At 38.3% G+C, this 12,578-nt stretch overlaps 2 protein-coding genes across 6 annotated transcripts in view; both read right to left on the bottom strand.

The window, feature by feature from the left end:
* sgsm2 (small G protein signaling modulator 2) overlaps window positions 1–9,874 on the bottom strand; it is a 138,980-nt gene extending 129,106 nt beyond the window's left edge. For both annotated transcript variants that reach the window (XM_040130547.1, XM_040130546.1), the window contains exon 1: window positions 9,639–9,874. In XM_040130547.1, the coding sequence (XP_039986481.1) occupies window positions 9,639–9,698 (60 nt within the window). In that variant the 5' untranslated portion in view covers window positions 9,699–9,874. The remainder of the gene's footprint in view (window positions 1–9,638) is intronic.
* Window positions 9,875–12,119: 2,245 nt separating this feature from the next.
* Window positions 12,120–12,578, bottom strand: part of tnfaip1 (tumor necrosis factor, alpha-induced protein 1 (endothelial)) — a 15,248-nt gene continuing 14,789 nt past the window's right edge. For 3 of the 4 annotated variants that reach the window (XM_040130636.1, XM_040130637.1, XM_040130638.1), the window contains one exon: window positions 12,120–12,578. This exon is cut by the window's right edge and continues 589 nt beyond it. The gene's annotated coding sequence lies outside the window, so the exon portion shown is untranslated. The other variant, XM_040130635.1, reaches the window with a different exon arrangement.

Genomic DNA, 12,578 nt, shown 5'->3' with positions numbered 1-12,578 from the left:
AAATGGGCATTCACTTGTAAGTGTCAATATCTGGGCGATATCAGCACTGAAATGAACAGTGAAGGGCTGAATCCAAGCAACAATTGCAGTTTTAATCAGCATTCAATATTGCCCTTAATTAACAAACATCTCTTATACCACTACAACTACAATAACAAGCAACTACGAGAACTAAGGCAAACCAGCAGACATATAGTACATGTGATTTATGGGTGTATGTGAATGAGTGTGTGTGTAGAGTGGAAGAAAGAAAGAGAGGGAAAAATGGCGGACTGAACGACCAGATTTGAACAGGGAGAGTTGAGAGACAAAGGAAAGATGATCTAACATGTGTCTGGCAAGAAGATAGCGTTGGGGAAAAACTGGGTTATGCTACCATGTTATCTGTGTAACAAAGGTGTTTGTGCAGGCTTGCAAATGTGTGTAGGCGTTAGTAAAAGGAGAGAGAGCGAGAAGCATGCAAAGCAAAGCAAAGAAGATCCCAACCACCATGAAGAGACACAAAAACCTGTCTTATATTACCATCTGCTGAATGATTAAAGGTCTTCCAATGTGTTTTGATGCATTTGACTGAATCTAAGTACAAAGAATACTCCTGTATACCTCTACATTCATCCTCTTGCTTCCATCAGCAGTGAAATCGTCAATAAATGCCAGTGTGCCAGTTCAATTGGTAGCCATATATGCACAAGCCATAACAGTACCACCACATTTGTCAGATGATGTGGTGGCTTTGGGTCATGAGCCATTCCTTTTTCTCCAAAATTTCCTCTTTCCATATTTTTTATGGATTTTTCCGTTTCATCATTTTGTAGAACTTTGTTCCAGAACTCTACCTGTTTATTTTTGTGTGTTTTCGTGAACTCTAGCCTGTCCATTTTTTTTTTAATTTTACCAGGAGTTTGCATCTTGTGGTGAATCCTCCGAGGTTATGGTCACTGACTAGGTAACATGTCCGCCTGCATCCTGGAAAGCATTCTTGACCTGCTGTGCAGTCATAAAGGGGTTTTTCTTCACCATGCAAATGATTTTCTGTGCTCCTCGGTCTTGACTTTTTCTAGTTTTCCTGTACACACCTACTTTTTTAAGAGTGTACCCAACTGCTGATTTGTCAAACCAGCTACCTTTGATCTCTCTGATAGATTTTTCCCTTTTTTTTTTAAGCCTCATTTCAGCTTCCACCTCAATCTAAATGACAACTCTCAACCCTGTCAACTCGGAGCCATGTGTGAGCTTTTTTTGTGCATGAACTAACATTGAAACAACACACAGTTACCCAAGAAACATTTAGTAGCCAAGTCTCCAATTACTTTTGAACCCCTAAAATTTGGGCACTGTGTGTCAAAAGGGCTATACTGTATATTTTTTATTTACATTTTGACTAGAATTTCTTATTCGCCTCTGGCTGCTGCCAACAAAGTTTAACTCAACTGGCAGGGTTATTGAGCATCCAGAGGACTGCTAAAACTCTAAACTACTACTAAATGAATGCATGCAGACGTGTTATCCTGTACAGTAATATGTGTTTACCATTTATTTCGTGAGACACAGGTTATTAGTTGTTTTTAATTCTTTATTCAATGACATGAACAGGGGGAAAACAACAAGGTAACAGCCACACATGCACATGCATTTATTTATTTTTACTAAAAGACGACTTTGATAAACAAACAATTTATCTTGTAGAAAACCAAGGATCTAGTTCCAGGGATGACGCTTAAATAACTACATATAGCTGGTATACAGTATGCCAAACAGATGAGTAGAGCTGGCTAACTCTGAAATACTTCTGAGAATCCTGAAGCTAATGGTTTCTGGGAGGAACAGAGAGAAGGGCTCATTAGCCAACTGTCAGTTACATAAGGACACATTTGCTTTTCCCTTCATCTTGTAGTCATGACTAGGGCAAACAACAGAACAGCAACAGTGTGGAGGACAGTTTTTTTTAACATTAATAAGATGTATACTCTCACTGGGAAAGTAATGCAGCAAAAAGGGGAAATAGAGGAAATGTGCAAAAGACTATTTACTACTTCATAACGTTTGTTGTTTGTGTAGTCAAGTACTCAAAATTTAGTACAGTGGGAAGATTACAATCACAGCAGAAAACTGAGGTTGCTCACTTGCCTAAGGGGATGATTTAATGGGCAAGTTTAGAGAAAAGTGCACAAGTCTTTTTGGTTTGTGATTAAAAAAAATTAAGCTTACATTTTGAACTTACAAAGAAATTTTGCAACATTATAGTCTAACATTATTGCATACTAAGGCATTGCTTGCATTCCATCTTTAGCTCCCCACAAAAATATACTTATACAGACTTACTTCTTGCTTACTTAAAATCAGTACCCACCTATTTTGCCATGGTGTAAGGTGACAGCTTATTAGCCTCAAGATATTTAAGGAACTATCACATGAGAGCATGAAAAGCAGCAAATCCTCACAAAGGAGAAGCTGGAACTTCAGAATGTTAGTAATTTTTCCTTAAAAATGATTGAAATGATTAATCCAGTTATCAAACTGCCTATTATTTTTCTATCAACTAATTGACTAATTCTTTCAGCTTTAAATTGAAAATCAATGGGTTCAAACTTACAAAACCACTGGTATGGTCCTTTAAGTATTGTATCACCACTCATAATCACAGTTGAGGTGGAGTTATGTATTGTTAAAATTTCATAGCACTGCACTGTGAGCATTTTCTTTTGGATATTGTTTTCCTGTAGTGCCTTCCCTTCCCTCAGTCTGAGGAGCAATATGATTCCATCCTAATCAGCTATTGTTAGATGACGCAGTCATTAATGAAGTAATTATCCATGCCTTAGTAAGGTTGGTGGATGAGGAGAAGGGCTGCAGTAATGCTGTGGTGACAGCAGACTCTGAAGCATGAGTTAGTAGAGTTAGTAGCTTGTCTTGTACACACTTGTTGGCCTGCAGCAGCTTTTACACAAAAAATTGATCTCATAATTACAGGTGCTACAACCCTGTCATTATTTTCTCTCCTTATAAGTGTCGTATCCTTTGCCAAATCAATTTTTTCCATCAAGAAAATAGGGCGGAAATTAACATTTAACCTCAGAGTACAAAATAACAAGTGGATATCAATGTGGTGTAAAGACCATTTCTGGCCTTTTAAGCTCTTGGAGCAGCAGTCATAAAATAAGATTCTTGAAGGAAGAAATGATTCTGTCCAGTAGGAGGTGTCCGTCTGAGGGAGAAGTTACCCGACACTCTGCAGTATAACAACAAAATAGTTATTCAGGGAAGAGGAAACTTGATTCTGTTTATCTATGAGTTGCAATATGTCAACCAAGGCGCTGTAGAAATAAAAGAAATTATATTAGAAAAATGGAAGCCTATGGCAGCGGCTTGTTGACTGGTCCAGAATAGATTTACTGAGATTGAAGTCTACTCTCTATTTCTATTTCTCCTGTGAAATGGTTGCCTTAGGTGTCTGAAGAAAAATATGTGCATACAGTTTAATTAAAACTCCTCAAATAACAAGGGGACATACACCGAAAGAAAGATATAAAGATAAAAGATACGTAGATAATTTAAAGTTTTCTTCTTTTAAATGACAAGCATAAAGTAGAATCCAAAAGTTTATTATTTAATACTGTTCAATTCTAGCGATAAATTAAGGTAGAGAATATCTTTTAATTCCAAGCTTGTGATATCCCTGATATCATCTGGAGAAACTAACCATATAAGGAGCTGGCATTTCCTACAGAATAGGTTTTGTAACCCTAAAATCCATTTACCACACTAGCAGCTTGGCTCTACGGATCGAAATATTAATAGGTCAGTCAACTGGTTCACCACTTTGGTTCAGACTGAAAAAGCGAGACAACTACCAAATGGAATGCCATGGAATTATCTACAGACATTCAGGATCCTTAGAGAATGAATCCTGATGAGTCTGGAGATCCCCTGATGTTTCATCTAGAGCCACCATCAGGTCAAAGTTTTCCCTTGTCTAGTGAAATACCTTGACAATTCCTGAATGGACTGGCGTTAATATGATGAAAAAAAAAAAAAAAAAAATAGTAATACACCTGGTGATGCTCTCACTTTTCATCCAAAAATAACAAAAACAAAAAAAACCAAAAAAAACTCCCACATGGTGGGAAACCTGCTCTTCTGGAGAACAGATTACAGCCACAGTCACTCTGATGTGTCACTATGAATGCAAGTGAATGTATAGATACAGAATTTGCCAAAGCCTGTACTCATCTTTTACAGCATAGTGAGCACTATGCCTTTGAAAAACAATATGATCCTGTGGATGGATTATTTTGCTTCTAGTTTGGCGTTTTTCCACAGCTATGATACAGAGCAAGGTCAATTAAAACAACTTTTACTGTATCTTTACATCATGTTCTTCATCTTCACAGTCACTTATTTTGCTTCCACCTTCCTGTCTACCACCATTCCAAATAAATGGGATAGTAATTTTCAGGCATTATGAACCTATCCTTCCATCCTATCAGCTCTGCAGACTGTAGGTCTGACATCAGGATGACAGCAGTCCCTGCACTCTCTTAATCACCTGTCATTATCACATTTGTCAGAGTGCTTTGGCCATATGAAGCTTCATACACTTCGCCTTGTTTCTCACTGCTTGTTAGAGAAATTATATGACTGGCAGCCATACTATTTTTTGGGCAAATGTTGCAGTGACAATATTTCTTGAAAGAAGAAGGTACACAAAAACATTCTGTTGTACTTCTTGTGCTTATCTTTGGACTGCTGCTAAACAGAGCATCTCTGTACTATCGCAAAAACAAAAGGATCCTGATGGTAGCAGGTTAATACCGAAACACACTTTGTGTTTCAGTACAAGAGACCACCTGCCTCACTGCTGTGATATTAATCACCAACTGATGCAATTTAACTTCTTCGGGAGCTGCTAAAGCTTTCAGTTGCCAAGCAATACTGAGATAGCTGAGTGCCACTTGAGCATTAAACCAGGAGCTAGAGGGCTTTTTTTCAGACCAGTATCTCTCAGTCCAGTTTCTTATGCTTTAAAATGGCAGAAGGCACTGACTACCCTAAACTGTGGCCAATCACTAAAGCTTCGGAAAAATATAAGTAGGGAAAATATGTGAAATAATTGGAAACTTGTATCACATAAAACAGCCAATAAGTAATGAAAATTTACATCCAACTTCCATAATTTTAAAGTACAAGTCTGTAGAGACCTTGACAAACATCCCACTGACAGAAAGTAGTTTTCTTTAATAGTTAAAAAAACAAGAAACATGAAGAATTTAAGCCTCTGGAGCAAAAGTTATAATGACCGCAGGTGTGTTTGAAGATGCAGCTTAGAGCATCAACACAGCTTCCAGTAGCCCAGTGATCCAAGAATGCAATGTTTCTCCTTATTTCCCTGATGGCTGGTGTTTAGGAAACACAGCTCCCCCTGCCTGAAGACATCCTGAGAACTGAAGCTATTTTCAGCCTTACAGACGTTGTGATAATTCAATTATTTAAGATGCAAACCTGTGGGTGACTGTAGGATGGCCAGGAGGAGGACAGAAAAGTATTTAGCCTAGATATTCACACTGGTTCCTTGCACTGGAGTGCACCCTGCAGGTTTTGGACATCAAAATGTGCTAAACTGAACCTGACAGAAAAATTAACACACATTTTACTTCAGGATGTTGGGGATCCCACTAAAAACCACGGGACTTTTGAAATCAGCTCAAAAGCCCTGACAAAATGAATCTCTCTAGTATAGTTGCTGATCTTTTCCAGTAAGTAACAGGGCCATAGTACTTGAGTCTGTCCTGAGACATTCTGTACTATTACCTCAGACTTGTCACTGTATTCTTGTGGGTGTTTTGATACAGACATATCAGTGTGTCATTGCTGTTTTGACTCTGACTTGTCTTGAAGTTGTGGGTTTTTTAACTCCGACTTGTGTCAGGCCCTGTTCACACCTGGCATTCGAATGCATCTCCATATGCGTCTCAAGTGACCACTTGTAATTGAATCTCACTTCCCTGCTCTTTATGCAAATAAAAATGTATAACATTTCCGTTTGCAAAGACGGGAGGCACTAATGCACTTCTCATGCCTTGTCAGCCAGAAAGTAAAAGAAGAAATAAAAACAATACACACTGGGTCTATTCCTTGGCATGTTACAGGCAAACAAAACCGCCAAGGATGTTTGACATACTCTTAATATACAGTATTCTCTATGAGCTTTTTCAAATTTTTAGACGTCATGGACTAAGCCAGCGGTACATGATTTGTACAACTTGTATTTGTTTACGCATGAGTATGTACATGCACTTACACAGAGGACGTCAGTTGAGTAGGCAGTTCTTAAGTGTGGCCCAGGTAACATTTGTGTTCACACTCCTAAAAGAATGTGGCCATATGCTGCCCAGACCACCTCCGATTGTGGTCTGAGTTATTGTACATCAAATGCGTCCCCAATGCGCATAAGGTGCATTCACGCTTCTACTTAAAGCTGTCCACTTGAGAACGGATCACCCAGGAGGCATGTTAATACCAGGTAGAAATGGAACCTCACTCTAGGGGTTGGCTTGAAACACAAGCCAACCCCTTGGTCTTGGTGTCATGGGAGTTATGACTGAGTTGTCTCGGTCTGGTAGGTGCTTTGACCTGGGCTTGTCTCAATCTTGTGGTTGTTTTGACTCAGATTTGTCTTGATTTCATCGGTATTATGACTCTGTATTGCCTCAGTTTCAAAGGTGTTTTGACTTCGACTTGTCTCAAGTCTCCCAGGTGTTTAGACCTGGACTCGTATCAGTCTTATACATGTTTTGACTAGCACTTGACAAACAATGCAACATTTACGCATATTATGTTGTTTCTTGTTTCTTTCACACATTTCGGCCTTTTCTAGATCGGAAAGGTCAGTACTGACTGATTCAAGTTATATCACAATTTACTCTCATTACGAACTATAGTAAAACAGATTGAAGAATATTGAATGGGCACTGTTCAGTGTTTTTGGTCTCAGCTGAATGATTGATTTCGAATCGACACCCTTTTGGACTCAGTCATGACTTGAAATTGTCACTGACTTAAGTTGGTGTTGGCTACGACATTGGTAAACAATCAAAATTAAATCAGTGCAATCAGTTGACTCCCAATGAGCAGCATTTTCTAGCTATAAAAAAGGTTTAACGCTCACGTTTTAAGAATTTTCCAAGCAACATAAAGGCTCCAAAAACCAAACTGCATCAGTGAAAACACAGCCAATGTATTTATATTGTCAAGATATATGCCAGAAACAGAGAAGCTGCATCAACCTAAAAAGGTACAGATGTCACAGCTTAAACAAAGGGTGTATAAACTGACATACAGGACAGAGTACATAGTAATTTTGTTACCGTAAATTATACTTAAAGGTATAGTCAGCGATTCTAATCCAAACACTTTTTGTCAGATTTAGTCCATATAACCTCACGGTCCGCTAGCTGTCCATTCTGTGTGTGCTAAATAAAAAAAAAATCTGGTGTTCCTACCCAGCCCTGGCTCTGTAAATGGGAAACTAACAAAGTGGTTTGGACCGAGTCACACAACACTATTCCAGCCAATCAGCAACAGGGGGTGTTCGTGCTCATGCACAGGACAAGGGAAAGAAGAAGAGAAGAGGCAAGATGGGGAAAGACAGCAGTGCCAGCGAGAGATGGTAAATATGGTACTTGCTAAGGGATAGCGCCAATTTAAGGATAACCAGTAGAGGAGAAGGAGCAGCCTACCCTTCAATCACTTCCAGACTGTGTGGAGGTTTGAATGGGATTGATTGTGACGGCAGATAAGAGACCAGCTGCAATGTTGAGGTGAGTGCATGGAAGGAACGTCTACCGCCGGCAGCATGACGGCAACATATACTCCACAACATAATCACAATGTCAAGAAGGAGAGATGGCCGAGGAACAGCCAAAGTGTTTTTAGCTGGCTGGATGTAAGCTTTGCAGCAGTGGCAACTATAGTAACAGTTTGCTATCTCGTTGTTTGCTCTATATGTTATTTGTCCGTACAATGTGCAAAAGGTTTTATAGCCAAGAAAGACCTAAAAATAGAAGTTTGCTAGCAAAGTGGATTTATTTGAATTGTAAGCATAATTCGAAATGCTTTGCCAGGAAACGTTTCAACTACTAACAACTAACTCTTGCCAGTTTTTTAATCCATTGTGTTTTGGATCCTATGTTTGTGTGCATGTTGTTTGATGACGTTATATATTATGTTTGTTTTGCTTCAGCTATGAGAAAGAGTATCTATTTCCATGCTGTATAAAATATTCTGGATTCCACCATTGTGTCGTTGCCTTGGTAATGCACACCCATGAATTTGGGGTGCAGAGCTTGTGAAGGAGAACTAAAAGGAGGGGTCTATTTGTTTTGCTGTTGAGTTCAAATATCAACAGTCTTTCTCCAGAATCTGATGTCATTTGAACATATCTGATATTCTTCAGCAAACATGAAATGTTGATTTCATTCAGTTAACTCTAGGTTAAAGTAAAGCCATGAAGGGGAACTAATGAGATATCATTATCTGGTAAAGATGATGCTTGTAACTCAAAGCTTAGAGAACACTGATTATAAATTTTCTTTTTTTTTTTTTTTTTTTTCAGTTTGACTTTCAGATGGATTTTTTGGTTAATATTTTAGCATGACCTTTCATCTTCATTATAATTATGGAAACTACATGCTCACATTTGCATTTACTCAGACTACAGGCAGTGAGCCACACCTTGCCACATTCAGTGTCACAATCAGCTGCTTTTGATTTACACTGACAATTAATTGTAGGAAAATCTTTCTAGTTGTAGCTTTCTGTGAAGGCGGCATAACGATTTCAATGGGAGTGGGTAAAGAAGTAATGATTTAATTCTCACTGGAGAGATGTGAGACATTCATCACCGGGAATAAAAAGCCTGTAGCACTGGTTTATTTGTGGATGTTACTGCTGCTGGTACAGACAGCATACAGCAATACAACTTGTACTGAGAAGATACGTTGCTGCAACGCTTCAGACAGAGGGTTTAACCAAGGATTTCTGCCAGCAGGGTTTGCTTATTAATGGATGCTCATTGCTTATGAAAAAAATTGTCGTTTTGAAATAAAGGGATATTATGCAAATTTTAAAGCATACACACATATGAGATTACATAAAATCTATTTTAGTGAAGATATGGACAATTGAAACTTTGATATTGTATGTAAGAAATATTATAAATGTATTACAACAATATCATATCACGTTAAATATACGCTACACATACACGTGAATTTAAATCGATTTAATATTCCTATAGGAATTTTTTACCTGAAGCAAATAGGAAAATGATAGTCAAATAATAATAAAAATAAGCCTGGCCAAAGGAAATAGGCTTGTTAACGTTGAAAAATTTGAAAGCAGGTACAGTTTAGCTAGTTAGGTCCATTTATTCAGCACCAGTTTGATAAACTTGCGTTAAAAAACTGAATCGGATTCTGTCCAAAAAAAAAATGTAAACACTAATCTGCCCGCGAAAAACACGCCTACTATTAATACATGTCCGAGCGTATCGTCGTGATTTTGAAGTAAATAATGACAGATAATATTACAGTAAAAATGCAAATGTGAAGCTCGACGGGCCGTCAAACAGCAGCGCCTACCTCTCGTTTTACGTTCCATAATAATTTCTCTTTGTATTCTTTCTCCGTGGAGCCCTCCATGTCTGTCTCTCCGTCAGCGGTGTGCACGACACAGGTCTGTCTCTCTGGCACTCCAAAACCGTTGTCCTCGGCTTTTCAGAACCACTGTCCTTTTTGTTCCTCGTTTCCTTCTTCCTTCCTTCGGCTGGACTGTGACGCAGCCGAACGGCTTGGCGACTACGTCAGAGGATCCGCCTTCCCCACTAATCAATGGAGGAGAAAAAATAAAAAATAAAAATAAAAAGTCACCGGAGCTCGCACAGCCTCCCAGCATCCTGCCCCGCCCCAACCTGCACCTCGAGGCCTCTCAGCATCCAACACACCAACCTGTACAGCCTCCAAGTTGTTTTAGGCGTCTTCTTTTTCCTTTCCTAGGCAGGAAAGAGTCACAGCAGGGGAGCTGCGTGAAATGCTGTCAATTGAGTTCGGGGAGGTTTGGGTTTGTCTTCACTTGTTGGCTGGAATAAATTTCTAGATTTCATATCTTGTGCAGACAGCTCTTCAATGCATAGATATGGGACTCAATTGGAGGAAAACGTATTGCATTTAATGAGGTCATTAAAATACAGCTTTTTTTTTTTTTTTTTTTTTTTTTTAAATGACGCCCTTCACAAGCCTGGCACAGTGGCACCAACATACACAAAAGGAAACTGCAGTTGATCGAAAAGGATTCCAAAAATAGTCTGAAGCACGTTTGCCATTTTCAGTGCTGATGCCAGGTTGGCTTGCTGCAAAATAAATGACGTCACTGCAACATGATATAGAAAGGCCTCCTCTGTTGGAGTCCCAGATGTATATACTATGTTATTTTGTCTTGTTAAATGAACTGGTATGACTGATTGTTTGTACATTCTTATAACTAAACAAGGAAAAAAAAATTCTGTTTGAGTCCATTATTAAGCCTCCTTCTTGTGCCTCCGTGTGGGCTGAGGGTGTACTTGCAACCATCAGAAGCAATGTTATCTGCAGACTAGCATTTTACTTGGTATTTCTGTTCCATGATAAACTTCAACTGATTTGATCCCTACATTGTAGACAAGACAGTAGGCTTTCATTTTTTTAATCTCTGCCAAAATCAAAGTCATTTAGTAACCCATTGTGGAGGCCCCAGTCCCCAGTTTGGGAACCACTGTTATATAGTATAAAGGTTCATTCTTGGCCCTTGAAACAGTAGTTTGGCAAAAAACAAATCCACTTAGTAGCCTTTTCCCTTAGAGCCTTAAAATGCATCTTGCAGTCTTCCTGATGACTGGTAACAACTGACCAGCAAACCCCATCACAGAGAAAGAGGATGCAGCTGAGGCTAAAAAAAACATCTAGTAAGTGGATAAATGTACATATTATAGTTCAGTTGACTATATACATTTGCTTTTTTTAGACTTTGCTACAGTCTTTGAATTCAATGTTTGGTTCAACTAGTCACAACCTATAAGACATATGCAAATTCTGACAAGGGGTTACATGTAAAAAATACTGGGAACTGCTGCTGTAGATGACAGGCCATGTTAACTTTGTATTTCCAAATGATGTCCATGTTACATGGAACAAATCAAAGGGTTCCCTCTGACTGAACAGGGGGTGACACTATATCAACAAAATGTTTCCTGTTTGATTGTTTAAAAAAAAAAAAAAAAAAAAAAAAAAAAAAAAGATAAATTTGACTGGTTATGCCATGTATTTCTCATAATATACAGTAGAAATGCTGTAAGTACTCGTAAAATGTAAACTGTTCTTTTTTTTATAGTTCAAATATTGCCAGACATTCGAATTACAATGATGCAGTGATGACTGTGTGTTTTGGGTTAGGGCTAGAAATCAGTTCACTCATATTCACAATTTGTATTCAGATCACATGCCCACTAATTAGATTCACATTGGCATGAAAATGCTTTGGTAGTTTGTTTTATTTGTCTCTCCACAATGTTGAAGTAAAATCAGAGACTATTTTTCAGTTATTGTGTCTTAGATAGGAACAGAATTTACTTCCCTGTGAGCAGTTAGCTGGTTGTCAGCAGTAGTCTTCACTGTGTATGAAGTTTTATTCCAAAAGATTATTATTAAAATCAAAATCCATTTCTTGAAACATGAATGATTATGAATTTTCAGCAATGGAATTCAATGTATTCAAATGGTGTTTTATGTAATTATGTATCTAGTTTATCTAATTTTGGATATTTTATATTGTTTCATTGTAAATGGCATAATCCACCATTCACGTGTTGGATTCCAGTTTCCCTTATACAAAAGGAATTTCACAGGAAATGAGGCATGCATGTTATCTCTACTGCTGCTGCTTCATATTAAAAGTGTAAAGGAACACTCAGGAGCAGCCACAGTTAGCTGTTAGAAGAAGAGCAGCAGGTGACAGGCTGCATACCTCCAACTCCTCGGCAAGGTAACCAGCTCACACAGTGTGTAACATGAATTAAAATCGTTGTTGCTCATGGCGTGATGGAAAAGAGGCAGATTACTGACTGACTTCTTTATTAAAACAATGAAAGTTGGTTTGATTGCACTATAGACCGATACACCCGTTACTCTTCTGTTGTATTTCTGACAAGTAGCTGCTCAATGAGTGTCGCTGCCTCTAGGCATCACCAGTGAAGAGCATTACTTTTGGTCTCATGATTGTTGAGTTCCAACTGTAGATTTTCATTTATTCCTCCCCACTAAAAACTAACCAAAGACAAACAATAGTTGTATAACAAGAGCTTTTATCTTCACAACTGGAAAAAAGGCATTATGCTAAACTGCATAAAAACATGTGAGGCAATTCTAATAAAACTAAAACAGTTTAATCTTTGGCAGACAAAAGGCTTATGTAAATGTTGTAAATGCATATCTGAAAAATACAATCTAGAAATATGAAACATACTCTCCAGCTGATTCAGAGTGTAAGTG

Source organism: Xiphias gladius, chromosome 7 (assembly GCF_016859285.1).
Source record: "Xiphias gladius isolate SHS-SW01 ecotype Sanya breed wild chromosome 7, ASM1685928v1, whole genome shotgun sequence".
In the NCBI taxonomy this organism is placed as follows: Eukaryota; Metazoa; Chordata; class Actinopteri; order Istiophoriformes; family Xiphiidae; genus Xiphias; species Xiphias gladius.
This window is presented reverse-complemented; position numbering and strand designations above follow the sequence as displayed.